Source organism: Rattus norvegicus, chromosome 13 (assembly GCF_036323735.1).
Source record: "Rattus norvegicus strain BN/NHsdMcwi chromosome 13, GRCr8, whole genome shotgun sequence".
NCBI classification, from domain to species: Eukaryota; Metazoa; Chordata; class Mammalia; order Rodentia; family Muridae; genus Rattus; species Rattus norvegicus.
Window position 1 is genome coordinate 80,941,400 of NC_086031.1, and position 19,796 is coordinate 80,961,195.

Sequence of the window (19,796 nt, forward strand, 5' to 3'; positions counted from 1 at the left end):
CACCGAGCTTCTCCCAGAAGCTCACAGATGGGTACCCTAGTCACAGCTCCCCCGCTTCCATCACCAAAAGCTGTTAGGGGTCAAAACTTAACTCTTTACTGACTAAAAGTGGGTGAATCCTGACGGCATGGAAGGAGGCTAAAGCCACATTTGCTTCTCGGCTTTATCCGGACCTGGAGTGACAGCAAGAAAGATGGCTGCTGTGGTAAGATGGCTGCTGTGGAAAGACGGCCGCTGTGGTAAGATGGCCGCTGTGGAAAGACGGCCGCTGTGGTAAGATGGCCGCTGTGGTAAGATGGTTTGATGTCTGCAGCACGAGGGAGGAAGGACTTGACTCACAATTTAAGATCACAGTCCTCCAAGGTGGGGAAGCTGTGGCAACTGCAGCTCGATGCCCCTGGCCACAGGAAGAAGAAAGAGGAAGTGGGAGACACACAGACAGAGACAGACATATCCGCATACAGACACACACAGAGGGAGACAGACAGACAGACAGACACAGAGACAGACATATCCGCATACAGACACACACAGAGGGAGAGAGACAGAGAGACAGAGACAGACATATACACATACAGACACACACACAGAGGGAGAGACAGACAGACACAGAGACAGACATACACAGACACGTGGGTTAGGGGGGGAGAGAGAGAGAGAGAGAGAGAGAGAGAGAGAGAGAGAGGCATAGTGGAAGGAATTCTGGTGCACAGTTCACTTTCTACTTTTTATTCAGTCCAGTATTCCAGCCCAAGGGAGGGCATGGCCTACAGCTAAGGTGGGTCTTCCCACCTTAATTAACATAATCTAGCCATCTCCACACGACCTCGATCGAGGCTGATTGACCTGGAATTCCTCATAGGCAGGCCCGGGGGCGTCTCCTCTAGGTGATTTCCATTCAGATTGACAGTATGACAGCATTGGTTACCATGCAGTTGTGTCTGTGGTGGAGGTAGGGGTGCTGTTCTCAAAGCCTCTTGCTCCCACAGTTCCCTGCAGAGCCTGGGAGCCCTGTTTTAACTTTGCAGTTGTAAGTCACTTGGAAGCTCCCTGCTCCTTCAAAAAACACAACAAAGGCTGAGACGGTGCCAATGTTACCTTCCTTGAAGTAAGAGGCGGTTTCCCACAGGAGAGCTCAGGAGTGGAAGGAACAGGAGTACTTCAGCGGAGGGACGTAATGAGAGTACTAATGGGTCTGCCCCAGAGCCTGGGATAAGATGTGGCAGCCAGAGCTTACTGACAGGCGTTGGTGGGAGGAGACAGCAGATCCTGTTCATTCAACATCTACATCTTGGGGTCATCAGGGTTTCTTGGCGCTTCAGCGGGGACAGAAGACGGCCATACACAGTCCCTGTTCTGACCACCAGATGGAGCCACAACAACGGGAAAACGGGTTTCAGACAGTAGTAAGTTTTCCCAGAAGGAAAAAGAGCCTAAGAGTCCCCAGTTCAATCAAAGCCAATCAGTGGCATGGGATGAGCCCAATTTTATCCCAGAGAAGTTTCTAGGGTATAGGATTTACTTCAGAGACTAGGAGAAGGATGGTGCTGGCTCATGCGGCAGGAACCCCCATGACCCAACCCCTAAAGGCGGCCTAGGAGCTGCCTGGGGTGCTGTGGACACCTGACTCGCTGAGCAGTGCACTCTCAGGAGGGGACTCTGATGCCAGCGCTAGGACTCCTAAACACACCTGTCCCTGGGGATACAGAGCATTCTGTAAAGTGTGTTCCTTCAAAATGCTCTTAAGAACAACCAAATCCAATTGGGTTAGAAAATGGGACTCTGAATCCCGTCATGGTTTCCACTGCTCCTTACCACATCAAGACATCCGTAGGCCACGCCCACAAAGTAGGCCATGTCCAGGAAGCTTCAACCACAGTGATTTACATTCTTGCTTCGCTTGTGGGTGGGCCCCTTCCAGTTTCATGTATGAATATCACATGTAAACGGTATACCAGAAAACACTCAGGTGTGAGGTTCTAGAATCCAAGGCTGTCGCGTTTTATAGAAAAACATGCTTTGAGTTTTAAGGAAAGAATATAAAGAAAGTAGCATACTTATGATAGGAAGAGAAGGAAATAAAATCAATGGGCCGTGACTATAGCGATTTTTTAGAGGTGACCTCTTGCCCCTTCACCATGAGTTCACATACAACCTCTACTTTGAACCATAACCACTCATAAGGTCACCGCTGTTCCGTGTATGTCTTCCTTCATAAACACCAGGAGGACAGGGGCTCTCCTCATTTTGTTTGTAGCTGTAATTGGAACGTAAATGTTTTTAGTTTGAAGCGAGTTGACATGATAGCTTTATGCCATACATAAATTCTTATCACAGGCATACATTGCTATTATAGTGCAAAGGTGTTTTGCTTTTTAAACATTTATTTACTTATTATTAGTGTGTGTGAGTGTGTGTGTGTGTGTGTGTATGAGTGTGCACGTTTACACACGCATGCACATATACCAACATAAAACTCTCTTGTGAAACTGGAGTTGGGAATACATGGCCTACCTTCCATACAAGGATTTTGGAAAGATGAAACACCATTGAGAATTTTGAGAGACCAACAATCCCAGAGCATGGAGGCCGGACCTTGGGTGGGCTGTTCCCTGGTTTGGCACATGGGGAAGCAACGGAGGGAAAGCTGGCATGACTGCAGGACCAGACTGCAGTTTTGCCACTGTATTAAGAGCCCAGAATACAGGGACTAGGGAGGCAGTTCAGTTGGCAAACTGCTTGGCATGAAATTGTGAGGAACGTGGTTTGATCAGCAGCAGCCCATGCAAAGCTGGGCACGGCAGCACCTGCCTGGAATCCCAGCACTGGGAATGGGGGGTGGGCAGAGACGAGGAGGACCCTGGGGCTCACTGAGCCCCCCTTGAACAGCTGAGTCAGTCAGCTCCAGAGCCATCGGGAGACCCTGTCTCAAAAAGCAAGATAGAAAAGAGATCAAAACACCTGAGGTTAGCCTTTGCCTCCACATGTGTATACAAATGTACATGAATACTTACACGTACACACACGTGCACATGAACATGTAAACACACACACACACACACACACACACATCGAGCTAGCTACTGACGATTAGAGATAGCTTCTGAAATGTCTAAAGGGTTGCAACAGGTCCCTCTTGACAACTTAGAGCATGTACCGGGACATGTCACTAGATTGTGACACCTGGTGACACAAGGTCCTGGTGAGGCTGGCACTGCAGTTAGGGGTTTCCTCTCTTGGAAGAGCAGTTATGATGAAGCATCTCTGAGAACAGGGCACACACAATGGCTGTCCAGCTCTGAACCCACTGGAGCATGGGTTCAGGGAGAGCTCTTTTGTGAGGACATCTGTCTGGTCCATGTCCCTGGGCTCAACATTGCCTGCTTTCACTCTCATTTCCAGATGAGGCAGCCACTGCTGAAGAACTGGGTGGAGGAAGAGTTTAAACTGACACTGTGCCTCACATAACACCTCCCATACCCTGAACCACACACATCATATGTGTACACTTCCTGTCATATATATATATATATACACACATATATGTGTATATATATAATGTATGTGTATGTGCATATGTACATGTATATGATGTATATGTATATGTATATGTGTATGTATATGTATATGAAAAGTATCAGCCCAGGACCACCAACACCAAGTTCTCAGCACAAAGAAGATTTATGTCCTAGAGAGACAGAGGGCAGTGTAAGGGACTAAAACAGGAGAAAGAGGATGAGAGAGGAGAAGGGAACAAGGGAGAGGGGACAGTGGTATCTATCCTGGAAGGGAACAAGGGGCTGCCTCTGGAAGGAGACAGACATGGCACATGGCAGTTATAAAGGTAAAAGGGGAAGCCCTGTGTTAGGATGCAGTGGTGAGTTTTAACTGGGAGTATTACTTAGGTGAACCGAAAGGGGCTTTTGACTGCTGGACTTCAATACTTGGAGAGCTGGACCTTGGGAGTCAGCCTCAGGAGAAGGAAGTGGCCAAAGAGAGGAATAGACCTCGATGGCTTTGGGAAGTGGGGAGGACAAGGCCTACAAGAGCCAGTCTTGCCATGCATGAGCTGGCCAGAGTTCGTGTGTGTGTGTGTGTGTGTGTGTGTGTGTGTGTGTGTGTGTGTGTGTGTGTGTCTGCGTGTGCGTGCATGAGTGCGTGTGTGTGTGTGTGTGTGTGCGTCCCAAGTACTTACTGTATCAGGCATTCTACTGGACACATATTTATTAATAATATCTCATCTTAGGCCCACAAGTATCTTGTCACACAGGTGCCATCACTTCTAATTATAGATGAAGAAATAGATTCAAATAGGACAAGTTATTTGCAAAATACATCAAATAAATAGGCAAAATCAGAGTTGGCACCCAGGGTTTTAACTGCATTTGAAGCCCTTCACTGTTGTCCCGCCTGCCAGGCTGATCCCCCAGCATCCTTAGAGGTGGTTTTCCCTCCATCACTGATAGACTGGCTCCGAGAGGCTGTGCACACTTCCCCACAATGCTGTCTTTTCACCATGCTGGTCTTCATTCAGTCTCAGGCGAGCCCTTGCTTCTGAAGAACATCTCCGCGGATACAGCGGGTTACTACATCTGCACCTCCAGCAATGACGTGGGCACAGAGTTCTGCAACATCACCGTGGCACCCAGACCTCGTAAGAGCAGGGTGGGGAGGGAGGGCTACAAGGTCCAGAGATGGCTGTTTGAAGCCATTGGAGGTAGACCAGGTGGCAGCTGTGACCCTAGAGAGATGACTCTTGGCCTAGGCTTTTCTCACCCCAAGGCTAGCCCAGCTCCTCTGGTTCTTTGGAAATAGAGCCTGGGACAGACCTCTGGAGACCTCTTCAGCCATGCCTGCCTTGTGGTCACTCAGAGAGTGTGAGAAGCTTCTTGAACCAGTCATCGTCATCTTGGTTTAAGCCCTATTGTCCTTTTGTGGGGAGAGGGGAGACCATAGCTAGCTCAAGCATGAGCCAGAAGCAGGCAGAGCTAACTCTCAAGGGTTTTGGAGAACCCAGGGAGCCCCATATCAGGATGCTCTGGGTCTGTCTCTCATGTCTGTACTTCTAACCTAAAGAATGTCCTCAGATCTGTCTGATTGCAATATTCCAGGGCCATGACTGTCATAGTGCGTTACCAGCCACTTCTAGCCATGGCTCTCTAGTCAGGCAGAATTGGAGCTGCCCAGAGGCTGGGGAGGGGCTAGCCTGCCGTGCCCTGTACCAGGGCTATGGTTCCCCACCTCCCGCCTGACTTTGTATTCTGTACCCGGTTATTGACTTGGCAGTGGGGGCTTGAGTTGGGGGAGGGGTGGGGTTGGGGGAGGGGTGGAGTTGGGGGAGGGGTGGGGTTGGGGGAGGGGTGGAGTTGGGGGAGGGGTGGGGTTGGGGGAGGGGTGGGGTTGGGGGAGGGGTGGAGTTGGGGGAGGGGTGGGGTTGGGGGAGGGGTGGAGTTGGGGGAGGGGTGGGGTTGGGGGAGGGGTGGGGTTGGGGGAGGGGTGGGGTTGGGGGAGGGGTGGGGTTGGGGGAGGGGTGGGGTTGGGGGAGGGGTGGGGTTGGGGGAGGGGTGGGGTTGGGGGAGGGGTGGAGTTGGGGGAGGGGTGGAGTTGGAGGTCGGGAAGTATGGCTGTTCCATTCTCTTACAGCCTCCATGAACATTGCACTGTATGCGGGCATTGCGGGGGGTGTCTTTGTGGCCCTCATCATCATCGGGGTCATCGTCTACTGCTGCTGTTGCCGGGAAAAAGATGACAAAGCTCAAGAAATGGAGACCGTGCGACCGTAAGTGTGCTGGGGTGGGTGGCCTCTGGGAAGGGAGCACAGCCCAGCTCCTCGGGCATGCCCATTAGCGCCTTTGGATACCAAAGCATTTCAGTCTTTCCCAGTTGTGGTTGAGGAATGAGCGACTCGGCCAAGGGTGGGCTGAGGTCCTGCACTTGTCCTCTGGGCTTGTGGTTTGAAGCCTCTCTTCTCGGGGCAGGCCTTCGCATGGTCAGCCGAGGGTCAGATAGAGGAGGCTGGAACAGTCTTTCCACGATCTCCTCAGCTCGCAAGTAGGGAGATCTCACTGCGCACTCGCTTGGTCAGCAGCCTGCAACAGAGTCGCTTGGCAGCTCATGGGTGCGGACAAGAGTAGGAACAGTTTACTCCCCCTCATGCCCACCAAGAGGGAGGGTTAACTTCCTTTTCTTTCTTCATTGTCCTGTAGGGACCGAGCAGCTTACCAAGAGCCTAAAAACCAGCGGACAGAAATTTCCAGAGAGTGGGAAGATGAGGATGACCGCAGGCATGAGGACCAGAGGAGCTCAGGGCGTGGCTCTCCAGACCAGCCTTTCCAGTGAAGGGTGCCTTCTGCCTAGGGGTAGAGAAGGGAGGTCTAGGGCCCAGGCTCCTGCTTCTGGCTGCCTTTCTCCCAAGCCCCATAGTCCCGCCCCTCCCCAGGTGGAGTACTTCCTGTGTGTGTATCTGCCTCTGGGGAATCATCACTGGCTTGGCTACTGAGGTCACTGAAAGGACCCTTCCTTATTGCTAAATCTGACTCAGGGCCTGGCTTTTCCTCTGCCTGCCTTACGGCTGGCATGAGCTCCTAGAGGCTCAGAACGATCAGGAGCTGCTTCAGAGCTCCGCATGCAGGCAAGTGCCAGCCTCAGCCTCAGGTGGGAGTCTGCCTTGCCCAACCACGCCCAGCACTCAGGGGAGAACCAGTATGAGCTTGCACGCAATGTTTTGTTGAATGAAGGGACGAAATCAACGGTAAGATGTCATCTCTGTGATTTACCCAGCTTAATTGTACCCTCCATGCTGGGGGCCACGGTGGCCTGCAGCTTCTCCCTCAGCCTCATCTCCCGCCACAGTGCTTCTGTTCCTAGACATACACCTTCTTAGGACTTCCCCAAACCCAGCTCCATCTCTGCCTGTCAGAGCCTGCCTGTCCTTAGAACCCCCGAATCTGTCTTAATCCTATTGTGACTGCTAACAGGCAGGAGGACAGTGAAGTCACACTGTCCCACACCTAGACCTGGCTGCAAGGCCATCAGAGCTGGACTTCCTGCTGTATTAGAGTAGGTGCCTTGGAGCAAGCTCTGGATCTTGGGGCCTGACAGACTCACCTGGGGACTTGCCCTCATGGCCACGCCTCCTGGATGTGACCTGGGACACCTGGTGACTTCACCCAAGCCCTGTGTTAGTCTGGCGAGGTGGGCAGACTGATTTAAAGTGAGCACAGACACAAGGTTACTTACCTCCCCTCTTGGCCAGCCATTGGCCTCTGAATGCCAACAGCCCTGCCCATAGCCTCCTCCTTTCGTTACTCTCCAGGACTCAGGCCAGATGGGCTGCTTCAACTGTGTTTTACTATTGGATAAACTTTTCTGGATCACCAGAAAAGCCACTGAATCAATCCCTCCCCCCTCTGATTTTATGTACACGTGTATTTTTATATACTTTGCTAAACTCTTCGTTCCAATCAAAATGCTTCTTTATCAATAAAATTGCTGGTGCAAACTCACTTCTGTTTGTTCACCTGTTTTGTTCATGCCAAGAGACTCCCTGGACTGTGATACCCTACAGTGCTCCTTCTGAGGGGATGGGCCAGCCATTCTGTTACAGAGAACTATGGCACCTCTTCCCCAAAGCAGCTTGGATCCATGGTCGGTGCTCATCTTGAACACAGACTTGTGAGACACATTCAAGGTCATCTCCTGTGGAGCTCTGTGATTCTCCTGCCTCAGCCTCTGCCATATGGTGCTGCTATGATCCGAGTGCACACATTCACCTCTTCCTCTGCCTCCAAGATGCCTGAGCATCGGAACCCGCTCCTAGGCACTCGGTAAGGGTCAGTTGCATAGATAGTGTTTATTGTCACAGTGTCTTGCTCAAGGGCTAGCACCTCGCCCCCTGGCCTCTTTGAGATGCCACTATCCCCCATGGTTCATGGCTCCACAGGCATGTCTGGAGGCTACTCCATCCTGGTTGGCTCCCAGCTTAGCTTGGGTCTAGGGGAGAGCACAGGAGAAAACAAGCTCTACTCCAGCAGGGATGGTTGTCAGTACCGGCTGCACTCTGTGCTGCCCACAGCAGCACTGAAGAGCTGGTATCTAGGGCAGGGAGGAGGCAGACACAGGAGCAGGTGCATGGGACAGGAGTGCTGGGGGCAAGGTGTGTGTGTGTGTGTGTGTGTGTGTGTGTGTGTGTGTGTGTGTGTGTTGGGGGGAGGGGAAAGGGAGAGGGAGAGAGAGGGAGAGAGAGAGAGGGAGGGAGGGAAAGAGAGGGAGGGAGGAAGGGAGAGAGGGGGGGAGAGCGCCTGGGGATAATTCAAACGGGTGACACTTGGCTGCATCTTGACAAAGCAGAGCAGGTGCGGATGCTCACTTGTCCCCTAGCACAGGGCTCCACTGTTTGGGTGTCAACTCTCATTATCAGTTGGCAACACTACAGATCCCTGCTGAATTTATTATGGTCCAGAAGCTGCGGCAGTTAGATTGTTGTAGGTTCCCATACAGCCTCAGCTAGCCCAGCACAGATACTCAGAGCCTCTGGGTGGGCGCTCACACAGGTTCCTGAAAGAGGAGACGCAGCTACTCTTCAGGGCTTCCAACGAGTTGCTTTTGTGTCACAGTGACAAAGTGTCAGGTCTCAAAGGCAGAGGCATACACCAATGGCAAGCAGTAAGGCTGTACTTACTGTGGGCTAGCTCTGGTTCTAACCATTTCCCTCATCTCTTCACACCATCCTCACGGGACCAGTGTGAGGTTCTGTTTTAGTCAGCGCTCTGTTGCTGAGAAGAGACAACCACGACAGAGGCAACACTTATAAAGGCAAACATTTAATTGGGGCTGGCTTACAGTTTTAGAGGTTCAGTCCAGTATCATCATGGCGGGGAACACAGTAGCACGCAGGCAGACATGATGTTGGAGAGGTGGCTACATCAAGATCTACAGGCAGCAGGAGGAGAGAGAGACACTGGGCCTGGCTCGTGCTTTTTAGACCTCAAAGTCCACGCCTCAGGGGCACCCTTCCTACAAGGCCGCACCTACTAACCTGTCTTAAGTAATGGCTAAGCATTCAAATCTATGAGCCTGTGGGGATGTTCCTACCCAAACCACCACGGATGCTTTAGTATTCTCATTTTACAGAGCAGAAACCGAAGCATGGAAAGTCAGGCCCTTAAAACACTGGATGCCGAGTTGCTATTTCCAGCCATAAAGTCTTTTTGTCCCCCTGACTGAGGACCATGCTCTCACTTGCTTATCCAGTATGGAATCAGAATAAGAGAAGTTGGCTGCCTTCCAGTAACCCTCATCGTCTAAAGCAGTACTTACAAGCAGACATTATATCGCCTGTGGAGATTCTGGAAGCTTCCCGGGTCTTGGTTTTATCCCCGTATGTTGTTTCAAGGCTCTGGTCATCTTCAGAGGTGATCTTGCTGGGAACCATGGTCCTGTGGGCGGGGCCTCTTTGACCACGCCCCTACATTTGCACGATTTTTTTTTCCCCTTTTCTGGTCTCAGGTACATTTCCAGAGGCCCCTAACTGGTGTCTGATGGCTCTTGTTTGCTGGGCAGCCTCAGCCAACCATGTTCGCTTCCTTCTCCCTCTCTTTCTACTCACACACTTTCTTCAGACTGGAGAAAACCTTCCTTCAGTTCCAATGAGGTCAGCTTGGCCTGGGAACTGGGACTCACGGCTAGCTTTCTGCTGTGATCTGGAATGTGCTGATTTTCACACTCATTCCTGATTGCCCGGCTGTTGAGTGGATTTTTGTTTCAATTAGGATAAACCAAACTACTACAGAGATGGACTTAAAAATCCTAATGACTGAAAAATCAGCAGATGTTGCTTTCTCTCACACTCAGTCCTCCACCACCAGTTTATCTTTTTATTACTTATTTATTTATTCACTTTATATAGGTGGGTGTATGTGTGGAGGTTGGAGGACAAGTTTCAGTGGTTGGTACTCTCCTTTCATCCTGGGGAATCCCGCTGAGCCAGTCACTAGGCCCCTGTCTGTCTAATGGGTCCACCCTTAAGATGCTGTTTGCTGCCACCCAGCAGAGGAGATAAAACACACAATAAAGGTTCAGTGGCTTCTTTCAACCTTGTTCCTGAGGTGACCACAGAGACTCTGCTTAGGTCACAGATGAGTCACCATGTAACACAGCACGTCATGGGGTGGTGTGATGTCAACCTGCGTGCGACCTTGACATGGGGAGAAGATGAACTGGCTGTTGGTCTCTGCCACCGTCACCTCAGTGAGGCCTCCAAGAATTCTCCACTTTACAGAGGAGGCTAGGATGTCATTAGAGGTGACAATGCCAGGAGGATGAAAATGAGACTCAGATCTGATGAGGAACGCCTTGCCCTTGTCACCAGGTCACATCTCCTGGTCCTGTGCACATCCAGAGGGTGGGCACTGGGTGAGTGGGAGCAGAGGCTGACTTAGGGCTGCTTGCTTTATATATACAGGCTACATAATGAGCCCCTGCTCAGAAAGTAATTGACCTGTGTGACGAGCTGAGTTTTCTGTGTCAGGCACACTTCACTTACACCTTTTGAGAGACAGGGTGACTCATTCAGCTCTGTGGATAAGCTAGAGCTTATTCATTAAAATTCTCACTTACCACAGTGTAAGTCCTCTCAAAAACGGGTCTCAGAAACATTCAGATCCTATTCTGAGGGGATAAGTGTATTGCCTTTTAAGATGCAGAAGAAGGTGTGTGTATGGGGGCGGCTTCCTCAGCAGTGCATTTGGGGCCAGAGAGGCTGTGGGAGGGGCACCGACATATATGCACGGCATGAAGGGCAATGACACGGTTCTGCAGGACATCTGCCCTGCACCCTTTAGATCTCGAACTTAAAACAAGGTCTAAGTACGGTCCGAAGACCTGAAAGGTGAACTAAGTTGTTGATACGCTGTTCACTTTAGCGTGCCACAATGGACAAGTGAGTATATTTACTTCAAATAAAGGTATCCACTCAAACCAGGAAAGGGGCAAATGTCACCACCCACCTCATTACAGCCCCACCCTCAGAACTGGTTCAGGTTCCACTAGCTTCCCAGGAGCTCACACGGAAGCAAGAAGACCCAGGTTAGATTCACCCACTCAATTTACAGTCACACATATATGCAGTCTCCTTTGGGCTCCAGCAATCCTTTGTTGTTTTTTCTAGATTTCTGTGACTTTGACCTGATGGCTATAAGCCAGCTTTGTAAAACATTTCAGAGCTGCCTCTGGATTGAATCTATGCTTCTCTGATGAGGAAACCACAGAGGTGAGGCTATGCTCCTGTGTCTCTGTATCCTATCGGCTCGGGCAGGCCTGACAGGAGTTCAGCTTCTCAGCTGCTGGGGACATCATCTTCGTTCACTGGATCGAGGGTATCTGCAAGGTTTCTCTGCTCACTTCCCACCACAAACACTTGTAAGTGTTGGAAGGATTTCAGAGAGTAGGTAACATTTTCTCCTCCAACTTTATTTATATATTCATAAACTCTCTGCAGAATTCTGTGCTTCTGTTTCATTCTGCAGGTTATAATCTGTCACCGCCTCCCGCCCCCCCCCCCATGTTTGAATCACAGGTTGGCTAGGGGACTCCTTGGCTACTGACCTGTCCCCACCATTCTATGGGCACCGTGTGACTTCTTACTGTAAACTTGTTTGGTACCATTTCTGTCCCAGCTCTGACGTCAGCTGTTTCTCCATGGACCATCTGTCCAGTTTAGGAAAACACTTTTCAGAGAGCGAGGTGTGCTCGTTGCGGCTAAGGAATAACAGCTCTCAGCCTTCCTCAGGAGCGGACAGACTGAGTGAGTGAAAGACACGTATCTTGAGCTTCCAACTATTGAAGACGAATGTTCACTCCAATGTCTCTGTTTGGCATCCAACAAGCCAAACATTTGAGTTTCTTTTGGCCACAAGAGGCTCTAGAACCCCATTATCTTTTCTCTATTTCCTTATTTGAGCAGTTTCTCTGTGCTGTGCACCACTTCCCCTTCACGGCCTTTCCCCCTCTGCCATGTGTGCCAGGGCTCTGCCTTCCCTGCTGGGGAGCCTGGCTTGTGAAGAAAGTCCCTTCTAGAAGCAGGTAGCTTCTGCTTCCATACAACCTGACCCTCCTCATATCAACATCGGGGCATCGTGTGAGAGGTTCAAACATGAGCTGAAGGTACTTTTGTCTGCACATATATACAGTTGTGTCAATACCATTTACTGAAAAGGTTTCTTTCTCCCACTGACCTGCTTTGGTATCCTGGGGGAAAACTCAATTGGGGATCTAGGCGTGAGTCTATTTCTGGACTGTTCTTCTCCTTTGAGATGTTTGTCTGTCTTAATGCAATACTGCCCTGGCTACTGTGGTGCAGAGTAAGCATTGGTTATGATAAATAAGTTAAAATATCATCAGTACTTTTTAATTTTTGAAATGTTACTTTTCAATTAGATATTTTTTATTTACATTTCAGATGTTATTCACTTTCCTGGTTTCCTGTCCATAAGCCTCCATCCCCTCCCCCATATGGGTGTTCCCTGCCTTCTCCTCCCCTTACAACCACCCCCCACATTCCTCTGCACTGGGGGTCCAACCTTGGCAGGACCAAGGGCTTCCCTTCCCCTGGTGCCCCACAAGGCTATTCTCTGCTACATATGCAGTTGGAGCCCTGGGTCAATCCATGTATAGTCTTTCGGTAGTGGTTTAGTCCCTGGAAGCTCTGGTTGGTTAGCATTGTTGTTCATATGGGGTTTCGAGCCCCTTCACCTCTCCTCAGTGCTTTTTGAGAATTGTTTCTGACCAGCCTAGATTCTTTGATTTTTGGCATCATATGAGAGTTAGTTTTAGGGGTTGGGGATTTAGCTCAGTGGTAGAGCGCTTGCCTAGCAAGCGCAAGGCCCTGGGTTTGGTCCCCAGCTCCGGGAAAAAAAAAAGGGAGTTAGTTTTTATATCTATGAAATAAACTCTGGTAATTTTAGTTAACACATCAAGCTGAGAAGGATCATCAGTAAGGCTGACTCCTTCTTGCTTATGAAGGAGCATGCTTCTTCTGCTATTCAGATCTCTTGAGCTTTTTACAGAGACACCAGACAGTTCTCAATGTAGATTTTGCAGGTATTTTGCTTCATTTAAAAATGCTTAATGGTTTTGGTGCTACAATAATCAGAATTGGTTTTTACATCTCATTTACTTTGCTTAATTTATTTTGCATCTCTATTCTTAGATACTTACATTTAAAATAACTATATCTTTCCATTTAATTGAACCTTTTGTCAGTAGGAAGAAGTATTCTTAATTAGCTACGATAATAATCTTGAAGTTTATATTAACTAATAAATGGTAAGCATAAACTAATATGTTTGTATAGATTATAAGCCATTTTCTACCATTGATTTTTGATATTAATAACACATATTAAGATGTTATAAATATACAAGCATATCCTTATTATGAAGTGGGAATTATGTTTAATACAAAAAAGTTACATTTTAAAAAATTTATGTGTATGTGTGTGTGTCTCTGTGTGTTCACCCATGTGCACAGGCGTCTGCAGAGGCCAGAAGGAGTTGTAAGCCTCCCCAGGTGAGTGCTGGGAAGCGAACTCAGGTCCTTTGAATGAGCAACATAATCACTTAGCCATCTCTCCAGCCCATAGGAACAGTTCATGCTCCGTATTGTATGATACATCTGCTTCTATAACTTTACATTCAATATATTTTGTATTTAAATTAGATTTCCCTTTTCTTTTTGTCTTTTTTTTTTTCTCAGAGCTAAGGACTGAACCTAGGGCCTTGCCCTCACTAGGCAAGCGCTCTACCACTGAACTAAATTGCCAACCCCAGATTTTCCTTTTCTAATCTATGCTGACAATCTCTTGATTCAGAGACGAGGTCTCACTATGCAGCCCACACTGGCCTTGAAATTGAGGATCTGCCTACCTCTGTCTCTAGGGTATGAGACACATACCACAGAGCCTGGATCCAATCTTTTCCTTTCTGAGAGTTTATTTTTTATTTTATTTGCTTTCTTTTTCTTTTTCTTTCTTTTTTTTTTCTTGAGACAGGTCTCTCTATATCCCTGGCTGTCTGGAACTTGCTCTGTATACTAGGCTGACCTTGAACTTACAGAGATCCACTTGCCTCTGAGATTAAAGAAGTGTGCCACCACCATCAGGCTAGAAAGCTTATGTATATGCATTAAAACTGGTGGGATTACTTGTTCTAAGCCTATTGTTTTGTCATTTGTTTTCTTGATTCTCTTATTCCTTTCCTTTCTGTTAAGGAGATATTTGATAACATTTAGACTCCTGCTGGGTTATAGGTAATGTGTGTGTGCATGTGTTTGTGCGTATGCATGTGAGTACATGTGAGTGCATATATGTATGTGCATACATGTGCATGTGCATGCATGTATGTACATGTGTATTAGTATGTACTGAGCATGTAATTAGTTATGCCCAGTTTTGTTTTTCCTATCAGGGAAGCAGAACATATTAACATCACAGAGACTCCATGGAGAGGCTTGCAAATATTTCAGGACAGGAGAAGCCTGTGAAGTTTTTTATAGTTTAGATCTGATGTGAGTCACATTTTCACTCTGACCAAATACCCGAGAGAGGTCATTTAAAGGAAGGATTTATTTTAGTTCATGGTCCTAGGTTTCAGTCTTTGTCACCAGGGTTCACTGTCTCTAGGCTAATGTGTGTTACTCTGTCTGTAGACAGAGTGTCACTGCAGGGATCATGTAGGGAGACAAAGGACTCACATTATGGAAAACAGGAGGCAGAAAGCAAGACAGATAGGGGCCCAGGACAACACACATTCCTGTGGATATGGGTATCCAGTGACGTACTAGAACTATCCCTCTTGAAGTGTGCACCACCTCCAAGAATAGTGTGTCTAGCTAGAGGAAAAGCTTTTACCACACAAACTTTAATACACAAGGCTCTGAGGGAGACACCTCATATCCAAGTTGTAATGAACAGTGCATTTACCTACTGACCACCACTCTATAAGAAGGGTTCTACTAGAATTCTACTGGTTGCAGACCAAGTTAAACTAAACTTGGCCTGTGTCCATATGTAAGAAGCAACAAATCTAACTCAACAAATAAGTAAATAGAAACCCAACAACTGAGGAGTTGGTCTTTATAAGGAATAGCTGGATCCCAGCCATCCACAGCCATGTGCTTTGGCCAATCACAGAGAGCCAACTGTCTAGACTACATACAGATAAAGCCAACAACTGTGGCCAATCCGACTCTCTTTGTGCCCGCCTCTATCTCTGTGCCATCTCCTATTTTCCCAGTAGAAATGTAATCTGCAAGTGTGTCGAGTTGCAGTAGTCTGTTTTGCCATCAGATTCAAGAACTGCACATAAAACCCAATTAATACCAAAAACCAAATCCATTGTGATTGTCTCTCTAATGGGGCTTTTCTGTGGTCATCATTTCCCTAATATTTTCTATATGCTCTTGGTTATGGAGGTGGGATTCTCAGGCAGAAAGATAGACAGTAGGTAGGTAGGTAGGTAGATAGGTAGGTAGGTAGGTAGGTAGGTAGATAGATAGATAGATAGATAGATAGATAGATAGGTAGATAGGTAGATAGGTAGATAGGTAGGTAGGTAGGTAGGTAGATAAATAGACAGACAGCAGTATGCATTGTAGTAGCTATAGAGGAATAAAGCCTGGACCTGTCCACCTCAGTTGCACTTAAATCAGGTGGCCAAAGGAATGAGATCTAGGGATCCACAAATGTGTGCTTAGGCCCTAGCCCCTAAGACTTCAAGGCTACCCTGCCTCCAGGAGACACTGATTCCAAGAGAGACCCTTCCTCTCCTGCCTGCATGGAGATCTCCAGGGTCCACAGGCTTGGAGCCCAATGAAGGGCCCTTTCTTACTACTTCTGCCACAGCACCCCCTTAATGCTTGAAGCTGGCTTGTCATGCACCCATGCCCAGAAAGAGCCTGGATGATTGTGTCTTTCCACAGTACCTGAATGGACTGAGTAATAAACATTTCTCAAGCTTATCAGTTTTGTTAGCTGCAACTTGTCAATCAATCTTGTTTTAAAAGTCATCTTTGTAAAATTAGGGTTTTATTTTTATTTTACATACATTGGTGTGTCACCTGCATGTATACCTGTTTGAGGGTGTCAGATTCTCCCCTGGAACTGGAGATACACACAGTTGTGAGCCGCTCTGTGGGTCCTCGGGTCCTCTAAAAGAGCAGCCAGTACTCTTAACTGCTGAGCCATCTCTCTGGCCCTTTGTCAATTAATTTTAATTTTGCCTGATAGCTGGCTACTGGCAATCATGGGTTCTTTTATTTCAAGCATTGATATTAACTCTCAGATCAGATGCTGTGCTTAACACAATTCCACATACACTTGCAGGTTAGAGGATGGCTGAGATGGGGTTAGCATAGTTGCAGAGGACAAGATAAGAGATCTTAGATCCTTGTGCAGATATCAGGTGTGGGTCAGGGGAATTAGGCCAATTTTATGGTCAGCTTGACATTCATTGGCTGTCATGGGCATGGGAAACTAACTATGCTGGAACTGGAGCTTGGGGACAAAGGGTCCATTCCCTGTAACAATTTTCCTGGAAGAGGCTCATGGCAAATGACTGGGTCAGTCTGCTTGCCAAATTTAGCCTTGGGGTGCTCCTAGGTGAGGGTTACATCTGTGATCAATAAGCCCATTTGTCTGATGTTTCTGACATGGCTTATTCACAGTATCATCATTGATTGGAAACAGATAATTATCACTTTGTGCCTCCTGGTGTATTGGTGTGTGTGTGTGTGTGTGTGTGTGTGTGTGTGTGTGTATGTGTGTGTGTGTGTGTGTGTGTGTGTGTGTGTGTGTGTATGTGTGTGTGTGTGTGTGTATGTGTGAACAAGGTTCAGTCTTTCTTTTGTGGTACTAAAGCTCAAAACGGAGTAACTTGGGTCAAGGTCATTGCTTTATAAAATGGGGTAATTGCTCAACACAACACAGAGGAACCCAGAGAAGGCCCAGCAGCCTCACAGTTCTGTAGTGTTGGGCTAGAGCAGCCCTCCTCCTCAGCTGTGACTGGATACGGAATGATTTGCTCGAGATGATACACTGAGGAGAAAGGGTACAAAATGAAATGTTTTTCCAGTCTGAGAGGCCTAGACAGTCTCTTCTGTTAAACAGCGGCCATTTCTGAAGCTTCCAACAGGTCCACTTTTCTGTAGTGAGTCCCCTCCCTTTTCTCCTGGCTGCTGTAGCACCCTTTATGCCCTTACACAGTGACCTGAGACATCACCTGCTGATGTCCTTGCTTGGCTGAAAACCTTGGACTGTGTTCTCCTCATCAGTGGTCCCTCGGACAACTCAACACAGTGGCATGGAGCGCGGCTTCTTCCTGGGCAGTATTTACTTGGACAGTATTTACAGGAGGCATTTTAGCTTCCGTAAAAGAAAACAGTTCTCTCAGCTCCTTCCTGCCTTGGCTCGACTTTCCAGAGAGAACATCCACACCTAGAGTGGGCGCCGAGTACCTGCCGTCCCACAACTTCTAGAGACCAGCTTTGGGCTCGCTGCCAAACAGTAATCCCAAAACCCGATTGAAGAACAGTACGAAGCAGGCAATGGTTACCCTGTCCTCAAGGCAAGCTCTCAGATTTATATACTTGGTTCACCATTTCGACTCAGGAATTATTTTACATAAATACTTGGCATCATTCCACTAGGTGTTGTAGGAAGTTGTCAGAAATAGCACTCAGCCCCTCCCCCTTCATCTTCATAGTTAGGATGCCGTCAAAGACACGGCCTCAGTCCACTGCAAGTTATCTGTCGAAAGGAGTCCACCTGGGGCGTTTTCTCTCAAATCTGCTTACTAGGAAGAAGGTCACTGCTGCTCATAAACAATGGATTTGCTGTGTATCATTTTAATTTAAAGACACTTCACACTGTAACTGGCTTTTTCTTTGCACTGGTTGCTAGGAAACCCAGAGTGAAAGTTGAACTATATAGAATTTTTCAAAATGGAGTTGAACAGATTTTATCCGTAGTTCCATCTCTTCTTCTGTCACCCCTATCTTCACACCGATGTTCTCTTTCCTCAGTCTTCACCTTTTGTGCATTTATTAAATCTACCTCACCGTCTTTGTAAAACAAGACAGGGTTGGACTAGTGATGGAGAACCAGAAACAACAGCTTTGGGGAATGAGATTCATTTCGTGGAACTCTGGGAAGTTGTGGCAGATTTGGGGTTGGGGGTCACAGGCATCAAAGAAGGGAGAAGTCAGGCATGGTGGCATCCTGGAATCTAGAACCCAAGAGGCAGAAACAGGAAAATTGCCAGAAGTTCTAGGCTACCCTGGTTGACACAGAGTAGCCCAGATGACAGGGTGAGACCTTGTTTCAAAAAAAAAAAAAAAAAAAAGAAAGCAGTCTCTTCTCAGTCCAAGGCAGAATGAAAACAAACCAAAACCAAGGGCCATGTAGTCCCCGTGTGGACGAAGCATCTTGGAGTAGGGTGTGTAGCGAGCAGGTGCCAAGGACCATTCTGAGGACGTTTAACAATGACGGAGGAGGGAAACTCAACGAGATGGGAAAGAGCAGCAGAAAGGCTCCAGGACAGCCCAAGGTAAGACAGTCCACAAGGCAATAGAATACAGTAGTCTTTCCCTTTAGATTAATTTTTAAAAAGTCTTCATGTTTCTATTCTATTCTTTATAAAACACAACCAGAAGGATAGAAAGACTTAACCAAGCATGGCATATTTGGAGTGTGGCAATCTTCTGACTCCCCCAAGTCAATGTTATTAGTCTATTCACAGCAATAAGCTTTTCTGTCCTCAGGGAAGGTCGCTCCCCAACTTACCGCCTTGATACACTATTGGTTTCGTGTATTGGTTCTGCCCAGGTGAGGCAAGCCTTCCCGCACTCTCAGGCTGAGAGCATGCCCTGGACTGCAGGTAGATGACCTTCCGATGAGGTAGGGCCCACTGCTCAAAGCACTGGAGTCTCAAAGTGACACTGTGGTCCACTTAAGCACCTCTGGCACAGCGGGGAAGGCAGAAGACTTAGTTTCTGCAGGGAGACATCTGGACTTTTAATTTAGGCTGCTTACTCTGCCTGCCTCACTTAGCAATCAAAACCGGAGAAGCTAGAAGCTTTGCAATCTCTGTCAGAGAGAAGGTGAGCCCGTGGGCAGATGGGCAGTCACTTCCTGTCACTCTTGAAGGAGCCGAGGCAGCAGCTGCCTTGGAGCAGGGCTTAGTGGAGTGGATTCTCAGTGTCTCATCTCACCCAGCATCCAGGAAGAGCTTCAGACACCTCCCTGAAACGCTAATAAGCAATTTCCTGGAGAAACCAGCCTCCGTCTCACCCTAGCTCGTCAGTCTCCCTGCCATAATGCTCACTTCACGCTGCCGAAGTGGGAACGTGCAGAAAAGAGGCAGCGCAGGGGCAAATGGAATACGGAACGTTGTAAACAAGTGAAAACCCTGACCCATCCCAACCTTCTAAGAATGCCATTTCCTTCTCCATTTCTAGACAAGCTGAGGTCCAGGATACAGAAGTGACTTCTCGGGAGTCACAAAGGGGCTAGTGAGCGGTTTAAGTTCTGGGGTTTACTATAGAACCCTTTTTACTGGGCTCAGGGGTGGGGTCGAAGCCTTCAATAAATGTTAGCTGCTTACATATGCTTTTCCTTATCTCAAGCCTTAGCCCTTCCCTTAGTAAGGAACAATTCATATGACTCAGAGCAGCCTTCCTGTCCCCAGCACGATACTTTTGTCTTCTTTCTCCTACTTTTCTCAGAGTAGCTTTCTTGTCACATT

General features: G+C 48.0%; 1 protein-coding gene across 1 annotated transcript in view; it reads left to right on the top strand.

The window, feature by feature from the left end:
• Gpa33 (glycoprotein A33) overlaps positions 1-6,339 on the top strand; it is a 33,620-nt gene extending 27,281 nt beyond the window's left edge. The window contains exons 5-7 of the mRNA NM_001191829.1: positions 4,535-4,654; positions 5,644-5,779; positions 6,207-6,339. Of these exons, the coding sequence (NP_001178758.1) occupies positions 4,535-4,654; positions 5,644-5,779; positions 6,207-6,339 (389 nt within the window). The remainder of the gene's footprint in view (positions 1-4,534; positions 4,655-5,643; positions 5,780-6,206) is intronic.
• Positions 6,340-19,796: the final 13,457 nt, after the last annotated feature.